This window comes from Scyliorhinus torazame, chromosome 11 (assembly GCF_047496885.1).
Source record: "Scyliorhinus torazame isolate Kashiwa2021f chromosome 11, sScyTor2.1, whole genome shotgun sequence".
Lineage (NCBI taxonomy): Eukaryota > Metazoa > Chordata > Chondrichthyes > Carcharhiniformes > Scyliorhinidae > Scyliorhinus > Scyliorhinus torazame.
Window position 1 is genome coordinate 58,245,697 of NC_092717.1, and position 19,332 is coordinate 58,265,028.

Genomic DNA, 19,332 nt, shown 5'->3' on the forward strand with positions numbered 1-19,332 from the left:
CAGTGGGACCCATCGTTATGTCAAGAGCAACTTTGGTGTGACATTCATATCAAGCAAATCTTCATTAACGAAATAGCAGAATTCATCGCAGGTGCCATAGTCAGTTAAGGCGGTGTCTATCTAAACTGGCCATGACACTAATGGATCTTGTTGCTTTTCAACAAGTGCCACAGATTCCTTTACACCCACGTGAATAGGCAGACAGTATGCTGATGTGGTTCAATCTTGATTGAATGATGAAATCTTTGACAACACAGTTCTGACTCTGAATTGCACTGATGTCTCACATGAGCCAGGTCTTATTGCAAATGCAGGTTGGGAAGGACGCAGGTTCTGTTCATGACCCGTACTGAGTTACTGATTTCAACCGGAGCCAAAAATAGTTGACCTTGTCACTCCAAAGCTAAGGAAAGCAGAATCAACCAAGGTTCTTGCCCATAGGTCCTAACTAATAAAACCCATAGGATTCCAGCATGAATTTGTTGGTGAAAGTCATAGAAAATAGAAGCAGGAGGAGACCGACCATTCGCTCCTTCGAGCCTGCTCTGCCATTCATTATGTCATGGCTGATTATCAAGTTCAAACACTGATCCTGCCCTCCCCGATATCCCTTGATCCCATTAGCCCCAAGAGCTATATCTAATTCCTTCTTAAAATTGCACAACATTTTGGCCTCAACTACTTTCTGTGTTCGCAAATTCCACAGATTCACCACTCTCTAGGTGAAGAAATTTCCCCTCGCCTCAGCCCTAAAATGTTTACCCCTTATCCTCAAACTATGGACCCCTAGTTCTGGACTCCCCTACTGTCGGGAACATTCTTTCTGAATCTATCCGGTCTAATCCTGTTAGAATTTTGTAAGTTTCTATGAGATCCTCTCGCTCTTCTAAACTCCAAAGAATATAATCCTAACAGGTGTCCGTCCTCATGTGACAGTCCCGCCAACTCAGGAATCCTCCTGGTAAACCTTCGCTGCACTCCCTCTATAGCAAGAACATCCTTCCTCAGAGAAGGACACCAAAACTGCACACACCACTCCAGGTGTGGCCTCACCAATGCTCTACAGAATTGCAATAAAACATCTCTATTTCTGTACTCAAATTCTCTAGCTATGAAGGCCAACATACCATTTGCCTTTACTGCCTGCTATACCTGCACGCTTACCTTGAGCGACTGATGCACGAGGTCTCGCTGAGTATCCACCTCTATCAATTTACACCCATGCTACCGAAGCAGGTAATCTCACATTTATCCACATTATACTGCATGTGCCCACTCACTCAGCCTCTCCAAAACCCGCTGAAGCATCTTTGCATCTTCCTCACAGGTCACCCTCCCATCCAACTTTGTATCATCTGCAAATTTGGAGATAAAACATTTAGTTCCCTCGTCCAAATCATTAATATATAATGTGAATGGTTGGGGTCCTAGCATAGATCCCTGCGGTACCAGACTAGTCACTGCCTGCCAATCAGAAAAAGACCCATTTATTCCAACTTTTTGCTTCCTGTCTGCTAACCAGCTTTTAATCCATCTCCGGACACTACCCGTGATACCATGCACTTTAACTTTACATATTAATTTGCTTTGTGAGACCTTGTCGAAAGCCTTCTGAAAGTCTAAATAAACCACATCCGCCAGTTCACCCTGGTCAACTCTATACTAGTTACATCAGCAAATAATTCTCGTAGATTTGTCAAGCATGATTTTCCTTTTGTAAATCCATGCTGACTTCACCTGATTACACCACTGCTTTCCAAATGCAGTGCTATGAAATCCTTGACAATTGACTCCAGCAACTTCCCCACTACCGGCGTAAGGCTCACTGGTCTGTAGTTCCCTGATTTCTCTTTACCTCCTTTTTGAATAGCGGGGTTACATTCGTTCCCCTCCAATCTGTAGGAACCATTCCAGAGTCCAAAGAATTTTGAAAAATTAAACCTGTTTAACTAACATGCCTGTGTTTTTGACGAAGTAACAAAGAGGGTGGATGCAGACATTACAGTTAATGTGGTGTACTTAGACTTGCAAAAGGCATTTGATAAGGTTCCACACAACAGGCATGTGAGCACTGTGAGAGCGCCTATAATAAAAGGGCAGTAGCAGCATGGATACAAAATTGACTAAGTGACAGGAAACATAGATTCACCTGAGAAAGGAGCAATGCTCCGAAAGTTAGTGATTCGAAACAAACCTGTTGGACTTTAATCTGGTATTGTAAGACTTCTTACTGTGCTTACCCCAGTCCAACGCCGGCATGTCCACATCAGGTAAGATAGTGGTGGACGGTCGTTTTTTAGACTGGAAAGAGATTTACAGTGGGAATCCTGGGATCAGTGTTAGGATTCCTGCTTTTCTTCATGTATATTAATAACCTAGACATGGGTGTACAGGGCACAATGTTAAAATTTGTGTATGACACAGATCTTGGAAGTATTGTGAACTCAGAGGATAGTTTTAAACCCAAGAAGGACATAGACAGGCTGGTCGAATGGGCAACAAATGGCAGATGAAATTTAATGCAGAAAAGTGTGAAGTGATACATTTTGGTAGGAAGACTGAGGAGAGGCAATATAACATAAAGGGTTGGGCCATAAGAGCATAAAAGCAAGGGAGTTACGATAAACTGCATAAAGCAGCGGTTTGACCTCAACCAGAATATTGTGCCCAGTTCTGTGCAACACACTTTAGGAAGGATGTGAACACATTAAGGGGGGGTGCAGAAAAGATTTATGAGAATGTTTCCAAGGTTGAAGAACTCCAGTTCCGTTGATAGATTGAAGAAGCTGAGGCTGCTTTCCTCGGAGAAAAGAAGGTTGAGAGAAGCTTTGATTGTGGTGTTCAAAATCATGAGTATGGATAGAGTAGATAGGGAGAAACTGTTCCCATTGGTAGAAGGATTGAGAGCCCAAAGGCACTGATTTAAGATGATTAGCAAATGAAGCAAGAGACAACATGAATAAAACTTTTTTTATTCAACGAGCACTTAAAATCGGAAATGTGCCACATGAAGGTATGATGGAGGCAGATTCTATACTGGTTTTCAAAAGAGAATTGGATCATTATCTGAAAAGACAAAAATTGCGGGACTACGGAAAAAAGCTAAGGGAGTGAGACTAGGTGAGTTGTTCTTGTAGGGAACCGGCACAGACACAATGGTGAAACAGCATCCCTCTGTTGTACCTATTCTTTGATTCAGCTAAGGAGTCAGGCTCAGCTATAATGCCTCTCGCCATCTGCCATCCCTCATTGGTAAGCATCACACATTAACACTAATTGGAGAAGGTGACCAGTGTCCCGAGAACCACATTCCTGCAAGGAACCAATATCTTCAGGGGAAGAAGGGGGAAAATGGGCGAAGAAAGTTTAAAAACTGAAGGCACATCATTCATTTAAATGTACCTGCAGAAGATTGGGTTGCCTGAACATTGTGTACCCAGCATTGTGTTTCATTGCATTGACATTGAAAGCTGATCATTAAATTTTTAATCAAAATAGCAAAAGTTGTATCTTGTAAGTGAAAGGCAGCTGGGAAGCAATCAGACCTGTTAATGAAAGAAGATGCCAAATGACCCCATTGTACCAGAGTCAAACATTTGTCATCATAGTGGTTTGAAATACAAAACCAAGCGATGCCTTCATAAATGTTTCAGTGCTTGATGATACTCAGCCATCTTCAGGCCATGTTGCCTGGAGGAACCAAAATTAAACAGGATTGTTAACAAAATACAAAGTGTTTACCTGTCATTTCTGTGTTGCACATCTCCGCTGTTGTGAGAATACAGCTCAATGTAAAACATAATATGAACTTAATTATTTATCTTTTTTCAGCTCATTTGAAATTAAGATTTATAAAAATTTAAATGCTGGATTGTGACTTAATTACATAATTAAATAGCCTCATACTGAAGACCTTTGTACAGAATATCTGTTTAGCATTGATTTTGCAGCCAAATTAAAATACTATCTTTTTTTTGAACTGTGAAATATTGTCGTTTCACCTGAGGAATGTTGAATTAGACAGAGGCCCAGGTGAAGCAAATATTCTCTCCAACAATTGTTGAAGGCTCTCAGATGGTTATTTTGGAGAGATTGTTGTCCACCATACTGACATAATGCATCTACAATCGCGAGTAAAAACAATGAACTGGGGAAGAGCTGACTTCAATGGGGCAAGAACAGAGCTGGGCCAGATAGACTGGAACGAAAGGTTGGCTGGAGAAACTCCAAGCTTAACAATGGGCGACCTTCATAAAATAAATGGTTTGGGCACAGTCAAGGTATATTCTCCAAAAGGCAAAGGTAGCACAAACCAATCCAGAGCTCCCTAGATGAAAAATGAGATAGAAATTAAGATAAAGAAGGAAAAGTGTGCTCATGTCAGGTCGAAAATGTAATTGAGAACCAAGAGGAATCCAGAAAGTTCAGAGGGGAGGTGAAAAAGCACGATGGAGAAGCAAAGAGGGATTATGAGAAACGAACGGCAGCCAACATAAAGGCAGACGCTAAAGTCTTCTATAGGCATATAAATTGTAAAAAGGTGGTAAAAGGATGAGTAGGGCTATTTAGGGACCTAAAAGGGTATTTACACATGGATGTAGTCTATCTTTGCCAAGGAGGCAGATGCTATCCAAGCCATGGTGACAAGAGTAGGAAACTCTGTCACGGGAGGGGCTCAAAATTGATAAGGAGGAAATGTTGGATAGATTGCCGATACTGAAAGTTTAAAAAGCAACCGGGCCGGATGAAATGCATCCTAGGATAAGGAAGCAAGTGGGCGTGGAAATTACATCATAGAATTTATCATAGAATTTACAGTGCAGAAGGAGGCCATTCGGCCCATCGAGTCTGCACCGGCTCTTGGAAAGAGCACCCTACCCAAGGTCAACACCTCCACCATATCCCCATAATCCAGTAACCCCACCCAACACTAAGGACAATTTTGGACACTAAGGGCAATTTATCATGGCCAATCCACCTAACCTGCACATCGTTGGACTGTGGGAGGAAACCGGAGCACCCGGAGGAAACCCACGCGCACACGGGGAGGATGTGCAGACTCTGCGCAGACAGTGACCCAAGCCGGAATCGAACCTGGGACCCTGGAGCTGTGAAGCAATTGTGCTATCCACAATGCTACCGTGCTGGCCTAAATGTGTGCTGCTCATAATTTTTCCGTCTTCTCTAGACTCTGGGGAGGTGCCAGAGGACTGGAGAATTGCAAATCTTACACCCTTGCTCAAAAAAGGTTTTCAAGATGAGCCCAGACCACTCAGCTTGACTTCAGTGGTGGGGAAGCGAACAGAAACAATTATTCAGAGTATAATTAATAATCAGATGGAAAAAAGTGGGCTGATTATGAAGAACCAGAATAAATTTCTAAAGGGGAAATAGTGGGCAGGATTCTCTGCTTCGCCACGACAAAATCGCGATTGGGTGGAGAATGGCGCGTAATTGAAAAATCCAGGTTTGCTTCGGCACCAACATGTGCCATTGGCTCACTGGCAGCAAAATCAAAGTTTGTGCCCCGTGCCAGCGGGCCCATGCAAAACTGTCATATACAGAGATTTCAATGTCATTAGTGGGTTGGACAAGTATGGTCCACCCTTCCGCGATGCCCACTCCTCTTAGGTGGAAGTCACGCGGGTGCGAATTGGGGCAAGTATTTCCAAACGGTGCCTGGGTGCCATTGCTGTTGAGGGGGAGTGAGAAGATCAGAGAACTTTTTAAAAACACTCCAAAAGCGTCGTGCTAACGGGGTGGTTACCTGGGCCGGGGGGAGTAGCGGAAAGCAACTTGGTGACAGATCCGTGGACTCAGGATGCCTCCCTCGGGATCGGGATGGCCTGACTTAGACCCCCATTGCTGCAGTATGTTTTTTAAATGCAACAATTTGGTTCTACTTACAGACCCCTGGATATTCATACTGCTGACTGCTCACTGTTTCCTATAATTGGTCACCTGGGAGTCCACCCAGGCCGCCCCTTGGGAAACCCTCAGATACTAGCTGACCCATCAAAGGAATGGGGATGGCCAAGCTCAATCAGTGACTCACCAGGTGCAGCCACTCCTCAATTCACTCATCAGAAGCACAGCCCCACTGCAGCGGAAGCAGGGGACACTCGGTGGAACTGGCTTGGGGGGGGGGGGGGGGGGGGGGGGGGGGGTGGGGGGGGGGGGGGAGGGGGGGGGAGGAGTGGGGCTGGGGGGGGGGGGGGGGGAGGAGTGGGGCTGGGGGGGGGGGGGAGAGGAGTGGGGCTGGGGGGGGGGGGGAGGAGTGGGGCTGGGTGGTGGGGAGGAGTTGAGTTGGTGGGTGGGCGTGTTGAGGGTGGTGCTGAAGGATGAATTTCGGTATGAATGCTCGCTATCTATCTGGCCGCAGCTGCCATTGCAGATGCACGGAGGCTGGAGGAGTAGGGTCAGCTCAGTGAACACTCTGCACAAGAGGAGCCTGCCCCAGAGAGCAGGGGACAGCCGGTGAAGTTCAAGTGCCGGTCGTTCAACAAACTGAGGAGGAGGCGCGAAGGAGGCGCTGCACCAGGACACATATATGTCGTAAGCGCCTGTCCTTTGAGGAGCTGCCAGACTGCCCATGCCACCAAAGACTTTGGGTAACCACGGAGACCATGCACCACCTGTGCCAGATGGTGTTGCACCTGGTACTGTGGGGGTTTGGAGGAGGACACCCGCTCCCGGTGGCCGTCAAGGTGACGGACGCCCTGAATTGTTTATACGCCCCTGGGTCTTTCCAGGGCTCGAGTGGGTACTTGTGTGTGATCTCACAGACTTCCGCACACAGGTGCATCCACGCTGTGACGGATGCCCTATGCGCCCAGATGTCGGATGATATAACCTGCAGTCTGGATCAAGCCCACCAGGATGCCCGGGCAGCAGGATTCACCGCCATCGCTGGCATGTTCCAGGTCCCGGTGGTGATCGATGGCAGGCATGTCCCTCTACGAACACCGGTTCATTGGGGGGGCCCTTCATCAATTGGAAGGGCTTCCACTCCCTGAATGTGCAGTTGGTGTGCGACCACCAGCTGCACATCATGCACGTTTGCGCCCAATACCCAGGGAGCGCGCACAATACTTGCATCCTGGCGCGCACAGGTTTCTGGCACCTTCGAGGCACTCAGGTGAGAGGTTGGCTCTTGGGTGACAAGGGTTACTCACTGAGGTCATGACACCTGTCGTGAGGCCCCAGACTGACGCGCAGACCCATTATAACTACGCCTAAGAAAGCAACCAGAAGTGCCATTGAGCAGTGCATCGGCTTACTGAAGATGCATTTGTGATGCCTGGACCACCCTGGTGGGGTTCTCCAATATAGCCCCGGGAGACTCTCGAACATTGTGCTGGCCTGCTGCGTCCTGCATAACATCACACAGCAGAGGGGCAACATGCTAGAGGAATACCTGGAAGAACCGGGCGTGGAGCTTGGACTGGCAGGACAGGTCGCCCAATGTGAGCTCCAAGGCCTCTGTGCAGGTGACAACCTCATCAGCTCCAGATTTGCCAACTAAGAGGCCTGGCCACTAGCAACTCTTCTGCTCTGTCCCACCTCTCCATTCTCCCCCCCCCCCCCCACCCCCCACCCCCACCCTTCCAAACAGAACCCCCTGGACAGTTAGTAGGCCTGTGAAATCCTACCAACTGTCCTGGCTTGACACAATTCACACCTCTTTAACCTGGGGTTACCCCATCTCTGGATCTGTAAAGGTTTAATCACCTGCTAATGCTCGCATTCCAAGCATTGTCTGGCACCTTTGAATCTGTCTATATATATGTTTCTGGAACATACCTCTTCATTCACCTGAGGAAAGAGCAGCGCTCCGAAAGCTAGTGAAATCGAAACAAACCTGTTGGACTTTAACCTGGTGTTGTTAAACTGCTAATTGTGCTCACCCCAGTCCAACGCCGGCATCTCCACATCCTGTCTTTAGGATCACCTTCCACTGTCTGCCCAAGTGATCCTGCATGTGTGCTGGGAAAACCCACAAACCAAGCACAAACCCCCCACCCCCCACCCAGAACACCCTCTACACCCAGTCCCAGCCCATCCCTAACAGCCAGAGCGAGCTCCAGAGGTTCCACTGTCAATTTCACAGTCCGATGTATCCTTTGGGAAGTGGGGGGATTCTGGAGATGGTGAGTGGTGATGGGTTGCTCACTGGGTCAGCTGTCCTACAAGGCAACCTCACTCTTCTGGCCCCGTTACCTGCCTCCTCTTGCTGAGGATGACCTCAGTTGGGATGTTCAAGTGTCATGGGGGCACTCCCCCACCCCAAACCTTGCACATCCCCCCCCCCCCCCCACCCCACCCACCCAGAACACCCTCTACACCAAGGCCCAGCCCATCCCTAACAGCCTTCCGACAGAGGATAGAAAGAGGTTGGAATGTTGGTGCGAGAAGTGTTTACTAGTCACCATATACATTGTTGTGCCCTGACCCCGAACCATCAACTATGTTCTACACCCGTGCCAAAGTGCTAGTTAACTTTAGAATTCTGCGTGGCCTACCACTTCTAGGTATTGTATCAGGCATGGAGGTGGCCTGCTGCTTGCCTCGCCCTCTGACCTGAGCTATCCTCTACACAGGTGACAAAGTGCCACCCTGTTCTGCCCGCTGCCCATCAGGTGCGCCAGTGTCAGGTGGGTGGGATTCAGAAGCGCTGGGGTGTTCCAGCACCTCCCCTGCGAGAGGCACCGACTGGGCCCCTTCAATTCCTCCTCCCTCGGGCTGCTTCATGGCCCCCGGGCTACACCATGGAACAGAGGTGAAGCCAGAGTGGGCTTCAGAGGTTCTACCGTCATCTGTCGCTGTCCCTTACCATCTCCACGTTTGCCGCCCAGTGGTAAAATGGAGGCTCAATTCTTGTGCCCCCTTCAGACTCTCGAGATGGGCAAGGACTCTGGATCTCTTCACTGGCCCATTGAGGCCCGTCACGTTCCATGTTACTATCCGGATGGGGTGGGGGCTGCCCAGCCTCCGTCCTGTGGGGTCAAACATACTCACTCTGTGGGCCTGGCCCTGTTCATTTGGGCCTGGCCTTGCACACTGGCTATTCAAAATGGCCACCAACTGCATCCTTTTTTTCGCCATCTCCACATGTTGTCTATTGCAACCGGCACTCTTACCCCCCCCCCCCCCCCCCCCCCCCCCCCCCGGCTTTCTCCATGCCTTTGCCTATGTTCATCTCTGCCCTCTCATCTTTTTGCAGCCTGTGTTCCGGCCATTATGCTCTCACTGTTTGCCCAGTCCATTCTTCTGGACAAACCTATTGGCTTCCTGCTGGCCGTCAAAATAGTGTTCCTTCCCAGGGTATGTAACCAGCTTCCCGATCATCGCCACTACATACTCTGTTGGGTTCCTGCCCTCCAGTCCTCCCGGCCACTACTGCGATCTGGTCCCTTTGGTCCAAGGCGGCCTTCTCCAGGTCTCTTGCCATTGTCTCCTGGGCCCCTAGGCTCCACTCCATCTTGGCCATTGCTTCCCTCATGGGGGCCTTTGCAGTTTCCAATGCCATTTCAATGGCTGCCAGGAAGTCGTCTCAACCCTTCCCTGTGTCTCAGGAGCTCATAGGCTTGTCCATCAGCGCCTGTGTCTCTGCTGGGAGCTCTGTGGGGGTCAGCCTGTCCTGGTTCCATGTCACCGCGTGTGGCTGCCAGCTCCGAGACTGAAGTTTCCCTCCCCTTGCTGGCATTTCGTCTGGGCGGCTGACTTTTCCCCATTCTTCTTGTCAGTGCAGTCGCCGGGGGTTAGGCTGGGGGATTGTATGTACGTTTGGTGCCCATTGGGGTTAAAAGGCCGTAGTCGAAGATGCGAGAGTCATATTTTGTGTGACCGCTCAGCCCATGGCCTCCACCGGAAGTCGGTGAGAAGAGATTTAAGACCAGGTTTGATAGAAATGTTCAAGATCATGAGGGGGCTGGATAGGGTAGATAGGAAGAAACTGTTCCCCCTCGTAAAATGATTGAGATCATAATATCCACTCATGTATATGAGATGCAGACAGGCAGTGATTGACACATAGGATGACCAGTAAGCATACAACACAGCACAGCCAATCACCAGACAGGACACTACCACTATAAAGCCAGAGAGCACTAGGTTTCCCGCTCTCTCAGGACCCAGCTACTGAGACAGTCCGAGTCCATGAGCTAGCAAGCACAAACACCATGCGGTAGCTAGTACGTCTGGTCAGGCTACTACAAGGTCACTAGTCAGATCAGTACAGTGTCGACCCACAGCTGAATATGTACAGCAGTTCATCTAGTTGAATAAAACAGTGTTGGATTTTCTCCTGTGTTAGACGTCTGTTTCTAACTTCCCTGCATCGAGTGCAGTCCACATCGAACCACCCTGCCTAACACATCATGGTACCAGAGTGATACTGATCTTGACGGACCTACCTCGAGTGAATCAGCATTGACCAGCAAGCAGCCATCCGGTGAAATGGAAAACATCCAGCCTCCTCCGCATCTCCGGCAACCTCGGCACCAACTGGAAAATCTTCAAGCAAAAGTTCCTCTTGTACATCGAGGCCTCCGACCTCGAGGCAGCATCGGATGCCAGGAAGATCGTGCTATTTCTCTCCACTGCGGGGGAACCACGCCATCCGTATCTACAATGCGCTTACGTTCGCCGACGGCGAAGACAAAGTGAAATTCAAAACAGTCCTGCTGAAGTTCGACAGCCACTGCAACATTGAGGTGAATGAGAGCTTTGAACGGTACATCTTCCAGCAAAGGCTCCAAGGTAAGGATGAACCTTTTCAGTCCTTCTTGACCCATCTCCGCATCCTAGCGCAGTCATGTAACTATGACTCGACGGCTGATTCCATGTTCCGGGATCGGATCGTTTTCGGGGTCCACTCCGACTCCCTGCGGCAGCAGCTCCCTAAAATCACTCAGTTGACCATCTCTGTCGCTATCAAGACGTGCGTTGTCCATGAGCATGCCAAGAATCGTTACCCACATCAGGGCGGCAGAAACTGAAAAGCTGGCCTCCCATGAGGCAGAAAGGGTGCAGGCCATTGCGCAGATGCAGGGCCTGAGCATTGAGGAGAGTGGCCGTTTTGCGCACTTTTCTCGGATCACCTGCGACGAGACCGAAAACCCGACTGCGCAGGTGCTTACGTTGGCCGAACGCACTGCGCATGCGCGACGGCGCACGGATTGCGCTGACATCAGCGTCATGACGTGTCAGAATTGTGGCTCCGCCCATTTAAAGCGGCAATGTCCGGCAAGAGGACGCCGATGTCTCCAGTATGGCAAGCTTGGCCACTACGCAGCCCTCTGCAGATCCGCTCCACCGCTCAGCAGCCAGCGATCCCAGCTGCGGTGCAGACGTATCCACTCAATACAACAAGGCATGCCAGATTCTGATCCTGACTGCCCAACGGACCCCGATGCTGAGTGCCTCAACTTCCCATACCGGGTGGGCATCATAACCACACATGTGCTGGCCTCCACCACACCTGCGCAATGCCTCTCGATCCTCTGTGTGGATCCCGACGATGAGTGGTGTGCTGTCCTCGCAGTTAACAAGGCTCGCATCTGATTTTAAATTGAACACCGGCGCGTCTGCGAACCTCATCTCACAATCCGACCTCTACACCATCCGGGCCCAACCAAGCATTCTTCCACCGGCCTGCCAGCTCCTTGACTACAATGGCAATGCCATAACTGCCAGTGGCTTGTGTCAACTAGGGGTATCCAACAAGGTGATCAAGGCAACGTTACGATTTGAAATCGTCAGTCCTGACAGGGCGTCCCTGCTCGGTGCTCACCCCTGCAAGCTCCTGATCCTGGTTCAGCGAGTCCACACCATGTCATCGTCACCGGCGACGGCCTCGCCTGATGGAAACTTGCAAGCCGACATAGACGACATTATCACGCAGTACCACAGTGTATTCGATGGAATGGGCACGCTCCCGTACCGATACAAAATACTGCTCAAGCCGAACGCCACCCCTGTAATCCATGCGCCACGCCGGGTGCCGGCGCCCCTCCAGAATCGTCTGAAAAAGCAACTACAGGACCTCAAGACCAGGGCATCATCTCGAAGGTTCCGGAGCCAACAGACTGGGTCAGCTCCATGGTATGCGTAAAGAAGCCATCAGGGGAGCTCCGCATTTGCATTGATCCCAAGGATCTAAACCGCAACATCATGCGGGAGCACGACACGATCCCGAAGCGTGAAGAGTTAACTAGTGAGATGGCTCATGCCAAATTCTTCACTAAGCTGGATGTCTCCCGGGGTTTTTGGCAAATACAGCTCCGTCCAGTCACAAGCTGTGCACGTTCAACACCCCGTTCGGCCGCTACTGTTACAACCGAATGTCTTTCGGTATATCTGCCTCCGATGTGTTTCATTGCATCATGGAGCAGATGATGGATGGCATCGAGGGGGTACGAGTATACGTGGACGACGTGATCATCTGGTCCACAACGCCCCAGGAACACATCGCTCGCCTCAAGCAGGTCTTCCAGCGAATTCATGGACAAGGTCTCCAGCTCAACAGGGCCAAGTGCTCATTTGGTCAATCTGATATAAAGTTTCTAGGTGACCACATCTCGCGGCAGGGTTTGCGGCCAGACGCCGACACGGTCTTGGCGATCAACGCCATGAAAACCCCGGAGGACAAGAAGGCGGTCCTCCGCTTCCTCGCGATGGTCAACCTTCTCTCGGGAAATTCATTCCCAATATGGCATCCCACACCACTGCCCTCCGCCATCTCGTCAAGAAGCCGACGGAATTCCAGTGGCTGCCACACATGAAATGGAATGGCGTGAGCTGAAGGCAAAGCTCACCACAGCCCCACTACTAGCGTTCTTCAACCCAACCAAGGAAACCAAGATATCAACTGATGCAAGCCAGGACGACATTGGGGCGGTGCTCCTCCAGCGAGATGACTCCTCGCCCTGGGCTGCAGTGGCGTATGCCTCCAGGGCCATGACGCCCACTGAGGAACGGTATGCCCAGATCGAAAAGGAGTGTCTGGGTCTCCTGACAGGAATAGTCAAGTTTCATGACTATGTTTAAGACCTGCCGAAATTCACGGTAGAAACTGACCACAGGCCTCTAGTCCACATAATCCGGAAGGATTTAAATGACATGACACCTCGGTTACAGCGAATTCTTCTTCGACTTCGCCGCTATGACTTCGAACTTGTCTACATGCCAGGCAAAGAGCTGATCATTGCAGATGCCCTATCCCGGTCCATCACCACACCGTGTGAACAAAGTGACTTCATCTGCCACATAGAAGCGCAAGTGCAATTGTATGCCACCAACCTCCCAGCCTCTGAGGAACGGGTGGTCCAAATTTGTGAGGAAACGGCCAAGGATCCTTTACTGCAGTGTGTGATGCAGCACCTTACCCATGGCTGGCAGAAGAGACATTGTCCCCAATTCTTTAATGTTAAAGACGAGCTGACGGTTGTGGAGAGAATCCTTCTGAAACTCGACAGGATCGTTATTCCTAGCATGCAGGCTATGGTGCTGGGTCAACTCCATGAGGGTCACCTTGGAGTCGAGAAATGCCGACGCAGAGCTCGGGAGGCGGTTTACTGGCCGGGCATTAACCAGGATATTGCCAGCACGGTCCTCAACTGCCCCACCTGTCAGAAGTTTCAACCGGCTCAACCCAAGGAAACACTGCAACAGCACGTGATCGTGACCTCTCCGTGGTCCAAAGTAGGTGTAGACCTTTTTCACGCCAAGGGGCGTGACTACGTACTCTTGGTCGACTACTTCTCCAGTTATGCAGAAGTGGTGAAACTGTCCAACCTCACGTCGAAGGCGGTCATCAAAGCCTGCAAAGAAACGTTCGCCAGGCATGGGATACCGCTCATGGTAATGAGCGACAACGGTCCATGCTTTTACAGCCAAGAATGGTCTGATTTTGCACAGTCCTACAACTTCCGTCACGTTACCTCCAATCCCCACTACCCGCAATCAAACGGGAAGGCCGAGAAAGGGGTCCATATTGTCAAGCGGTTGCTGTGCAAAACTGCAGACCCAGGCTCCGACTTCAACCTGGCAATGCTGGCATACAGGGCAACCCCACTGTCCACTGGGTTGTCCCCAGCGCAGATGCACTCTGAGGACCACAGTTCCCGCCATCCATGTTCCAGACCTTGACCATCTCACGGTACTACAAAAAGTGCAGCAGTCCCGGGCCCAACAGAAGGCCACGCATGATGCTCATGCCACGGATTTACCTGAGCTGGCTCTAGCCGATCATGTTCGCGTCCAGTTGCCTGAGGGCGGTTGGTCAGCCACAGCTGTTGTTGTCAAACCAGTTGCCCCGAGGTCTTTCATTGTTCGCATGGCTGATGGCTCCCTGCTACGGCGCAACAGACGGGCATTGCGAAGAGTTCCACGCACACCACCTGACCGCAGTGCTCCGCCGGATGACATGCTTCCTCCGGACGTATCCTGCCACGAGGCCACCGATCTGCCAGCGATCCTGCGACCACCGGAATGGCAGCGATCCCAGCTCTCCACGTGCAGGCGGCTCCTGATCCACCTCTGCGGTGATCGACAAGAATTCGTCGCCCGCCACAAAGACTGAATCTGTAGACTAACTTTTGTAAATTTTTGTGACTGAATCCATCCACTTAACTCTTGTAAATATTGCTTAGTTTGCCATGTATCTGCACTATCGACACCTTCCCATGTATATATGTTTGTTCAATCACCGTTTGTATTTAGTCAGGCATATATACATACCTCAGTATTTATTTAACTAAATAAAAAAGGGGAGATGTCGTAATGTCCACTCATGTATATAATGAGATGCAGACAGGCAGTGATTGACACACAGGATGAGCAGTAAGCATACAACACAGCACAGCCAATCACCAGACAGGACACTACCACTATAAAGCCAGAGGGCACTAGGTTTCCCGCTCTCTCAGGACCCAGCTACTGAGACAGTCCGAGTCCACGAGCTAGCAAGCACAAACACCATGCAGTAGCTAGTAAGTCTGGTCAGGCTACTACAAGGTCACTAGTCAGATCAGTACAGTGTCGACCCACAGCTGAATATGTACAGCAGTTCATCTAGTTGAATAAAACAGTGTTGGATCTTCTCCTGTGTTAGACGTCTGTTTCTAACGTCCCTGCATCGAGTGCAGTCCACATCGAACCAACTTGCTTAACACATCAGCTGCCAGCTCCGAGACTGAAATTTCCCTCCCCTTGCTGGCATTTCGTCTGGGCGGCTGACTTTTCCCCATTCTTCTTGTCAGTGCAGTCGCCGGGTGTTAGGCTGGGGGATTGTAGGTACGTTTGGTGCCCATTGGGGTTAAAAGGACGTAGTCGAAGATGCGCGAGCCACCTTTCGTGCGACAGCTCAGCTCATGGCCTCCACCGGAAGTCGGTGAGAAGAAATTTAAGACCAGGTTTGATAGAAATGTTCAAAATCATGAGGGGGCTGGATAGAGTAGATACGAAGAAACTGTTCCCTCTCATAAAATGATTGAGAATGAGAGGGCACAGAAGTGATTTTCAAAATAAGCAAATGTGATGTGTGAATTTTCTTTTCCACACGGGAAGTCTGGAATGCAATGCCTAGAAGTGTGGTGGAGACAGGTTCAATAGAGGCATTCAAGCAGGCATTAGATGATTACTTGGATAGTAAGAATATGGAGAGGTACAGGGAAAAGGCAGGGGAATGGCACTAAGTGGTGATGCTCATGGTTGCAGCACAGAAGATGACCATTTGGCCCGTCTTGATAGCATAAAATTAACCATCTCGCCAGCCTAATTGGTGTTGCCATTTTGTGCAATTGAGAAAGTAGAGGTAAGAACATTTAGAGATGAATAATCCAGTTTTCTTCGTTTAGCTTACAAGGAGATTTCCCTGTTGCACCCTGCTGGGGGCTGAATTTGAGCTTTGACACATATTTAAAAATTGTGTGTATCCAGGAAAATATAGGCTACACGCATGTGCTGTGTACTCCTGGCAGGCCTGGAATGTGCAATCAGAACATTTACTGCAATCAATTTTTTTTCTTTTTTATACTTTTAAGAGTACCAAATTATTTTTTCCAAATAAGGGGCAATTTAGCGTGGCAAATCCACCTACCCTGCACATCTTTTGGGTTGTGGGGGCGAAACCCACGCAAACACGGGGAGAATGTGCAAACGCCACACGTACAGTGACCCAGAGCTGGGATCGAACCTGGGACCTCGGTGCCGCGAGGCAGCAGAGCTAACCACTACACCACTGTGCTGCCCTCAATCAATCTTTACGAGGAAACGTTCAGTGCGCAAATGCCACCTTGTCAACAGTGCTTAACATGACGGGGGAATATTTCACTCTACTTATTTTAATATTCTTTGCAATTAAATTACAGTAGGTAGTCTATTTGCATTATAGAATAATAGAATTGTTACAGGACGGAAGGAGGTCATTTGATCAGTTGGGTCCCTGCTGGCTCTCCGTAACATCCACTAAGCCAGTACCTAAAAGCTAGACATTTTCCCTCATAGCCCTGCTAAACTTTTCTCTTCAGTATCTCATCCCTTGCACATTAATGCACTTTAGTTCATTCCTATTATCTGAAAATCCAGATAAAACAATTGCAAATATGTAGTCACCCCCCCCCCCCCCAAGCTTAACTGCCTTAAATATGATTCCAGTACAATTCAGATTAAAAAGACATACTCTGCATTTATATAGCATTCAGCTTTAGCATGCTAGGCCACTTCAAAGGGAAACTCTGAGTGAACCATGTTGTGTTGACAACTACCTGGTCACTTAACTGCACATCTGCTGTTTGTGGCACTATTTTATTGATTAAACATGCCATGAATTCCTATTGAGACAGACCTTTTTTGCAAACAGGTTCTCCATTTAGAACTTACTGAGGGCATGGAAGAAAGACTTGCATTTATGTAGTAGTGTCTTTCATATAATCTCAGGATGTCCCAGATGAAATAACGGGGTGAATGGCTTCCTCCTGTTGTATGATTCTATGTTATCATCCTCAACTAATCGTTGCTTGTATGCTTGTTCTCTTATTGATAGCCAAAGGGGTTTCGACGTTACTATAGCTCCCCATTATTAATCCATGAACAATATGGGTGCATCAAAGAGGTGATGCCTATTGGTAAGTACTGAATTTCCTTGTATTGAGGGCAGACGCATGGTTTGTTTATTTGTGTTCTCATTGCTGCCTTTTTCCCTCAGTTCACTTGTTCCTTTCTGTTTATTTTCTGATCAAGCTTGCGGCAGCAAAATAGACCCCGTGTATGAAACTCTCCGGTTTGGAACTTCTCTGGCTCAAAGAACCAAAAAGTCCGGGTCTGGCAGTGGACCTGACTCACCTCAGCGTAACTCTGTAAATAACCCTTTTGGTGATTGTGTTCTGTTTCATTGTTAACCTGTGATTTCAGTAACTTTGGTTGGCCCACTCCTCTTATGCGTTGTCTTAGCTAAGAACAAATTCTTGCCCCTGTTTTTAATTTCCCTCTTGAAGCTCATGCTGAGACACAAGAAGACTTAATATTTCAGATGCCTATTGCTGGAGAGGTGCTTTGTCCACCAGCCTTTTAAATTTCTGATTAGTGTGGTTGATAGTTTAGATTCTCTGTCGGGAATTCGGATTCAGAAAGTCGGATCTTAAATTATATTTTAAAGATATTTTCGTAACTATTTCATGCGTTGTGGGTGTCAACTGGCTAGGCCAGTCTGTATTGCCCTTCCCTAATTGTCCTTGAGAAAATGGTGGTGAATTGCCGCCTTGATTTGCTGTAGTTCAGTGTGATGTAGGTAAACCCACAGGGAGTTTTAGGTATTTTGACATAGTTTCAAGTCAGTATGGTGTTGTTTTAGAGGGGAACGTTGCAAATGGTGCTGTTTCCATGCATCTGCTGCTCTTGTCCTTCCGGGTGGTAGAGGTCACAGGTTTGGAATGTGCTGTTGAAGGATCTTTGGTGAGTTGCTGTAGTGCACGATACAAGATGGTACACATTGCCGCCACTGTGTGTCAATGGTGGAGGGAGTGAATGTTTGAGATGGTGGATGGTGGGCCAATCAAGGGAGCTGACTTGTCCTGGATGGTATCGAGGAATGTTGTTGGAACTGCACTCATCCAGACAAGTGGAGAGCATTCCATTACACTCCTGATCTGTGCCTTGCAGATTTTTGGGACAGGTTTTTGGGAGTCAGGAGATAGGTTATTCTCTGCAGAATTCCCAGCCTCTGATCTGCTCTTGTAGCCACAGTATTTATATGACTGGTACAATCAGCCTCTGGTCAATGGTAACTACCAGGAAGTTGATAGTGGGGGAATTAAGTAAAGGTAATGCCATGGAATGTCAAGGGGACATGGTTGGACTCTCCCTTTTTGGAGCTGGTCCTTGTGTGGCACGATTACATAATGTTGCCCAGGTCTTGCTGCATGTGGACACGGACTGTTTCAGTATTTTTATTCACTGAAGTATTGATATCTAAGCAAAGTGAGCTGCTCTTATTTGCTGATGGCAGGAAAATAGGGAGAGCTGTTGTTGCTAACTTGCTGTTGTCTCTTAATTTGGCTCTGTTTAATTACGTTTGCTCAAGAGTCGCCAGGTATCTTTCGACACCGCCACAAGGTTCAAACCTGATTACTGATCAAAGACTCGATACGCCAGTTAGTAAGGTCAAAAGCAATGCTCATTTATTTACACACCGTCAAATCTACTTGTGCATAAAACTCTACAACCTAAACTATCACTATTACTAAAAGCCTATACTTAGCTTCGGGTGCCCACTCAGTCAGAGGAACAATGGCCATTGCTCGGTTCTGAGGCTGCTGGGTTGAGCTGTTTACAGGGTAGCAACTAGGAGCGTCTATCTCGTAGCGTGCGTTGACTTCGAACTTACTTGATCTGGTATAGCTGCTAGGCCGGTTTCTCCTTGCTGAGAGCCAAGGCCAAGAAGAAAGATTCCCTCTTGGGGAATACTTTTTATACCCAAAAGGGCTTTGCGCGCTTTTGGGCATGCCTTGGACTTGGCCTCAATTAATTAGGCCTTTCCCAATCATTCTTATCGACCTTCCTCCAATAGAGGGGTGGGTTCCCTGGTTGCTGGGCGTGTCCTAGGTGGCCGTTGGTTTGCTTTGTCAATCGGGGCCATTTTCCTGATCTAATTGTGGTCTGAATGTGCTTTGAAACCCATTTTGAACGGAAAGCAGAGATTGGAATTCTGCAATTTGCTTCCGGCACTTTGCGTGGTCTACTGAGCTCTGCCTTTGTTCCGTCGTGGAAGTATGTAGGGCTCGTAGGGCTGCTTTCAGATCATTGCACTGTTTCTGCAATTTCTCAACTTGT

General features: G+C 48.8%; 1 protein-coding gene across 2 annotated transcripts in view; it reads left to right on the forward strand.

The window, feature by feature from the left end:
* stac (SH3 and cysteine rich domain) overlaps positions 1-19,332 on the forward strand; it is a 231,442-nt gene that overhangs the window by 101,183 nt on the left and 110,927 nt on the right. Inside the window, exons 4-5 of one of the 2 annotated variants that reach the window (XM_072467315.1) lie at positions 17,048-17,129; positions 17,245-17,360. The exons of the other annotated variant lie outside the window; for it this stretch is intronic. Coding sequence (XP_072323416.1) covers positions 17,048-17,129; positions 17,245-17,360 — 198 coding nt within the window. The remainder of the gene's footprint in view (positions 1-17,047; positions 17,130-17,244; positions 17,361-19,332) is intronic. 2 annotated transcript variants of the gene reach the window in all.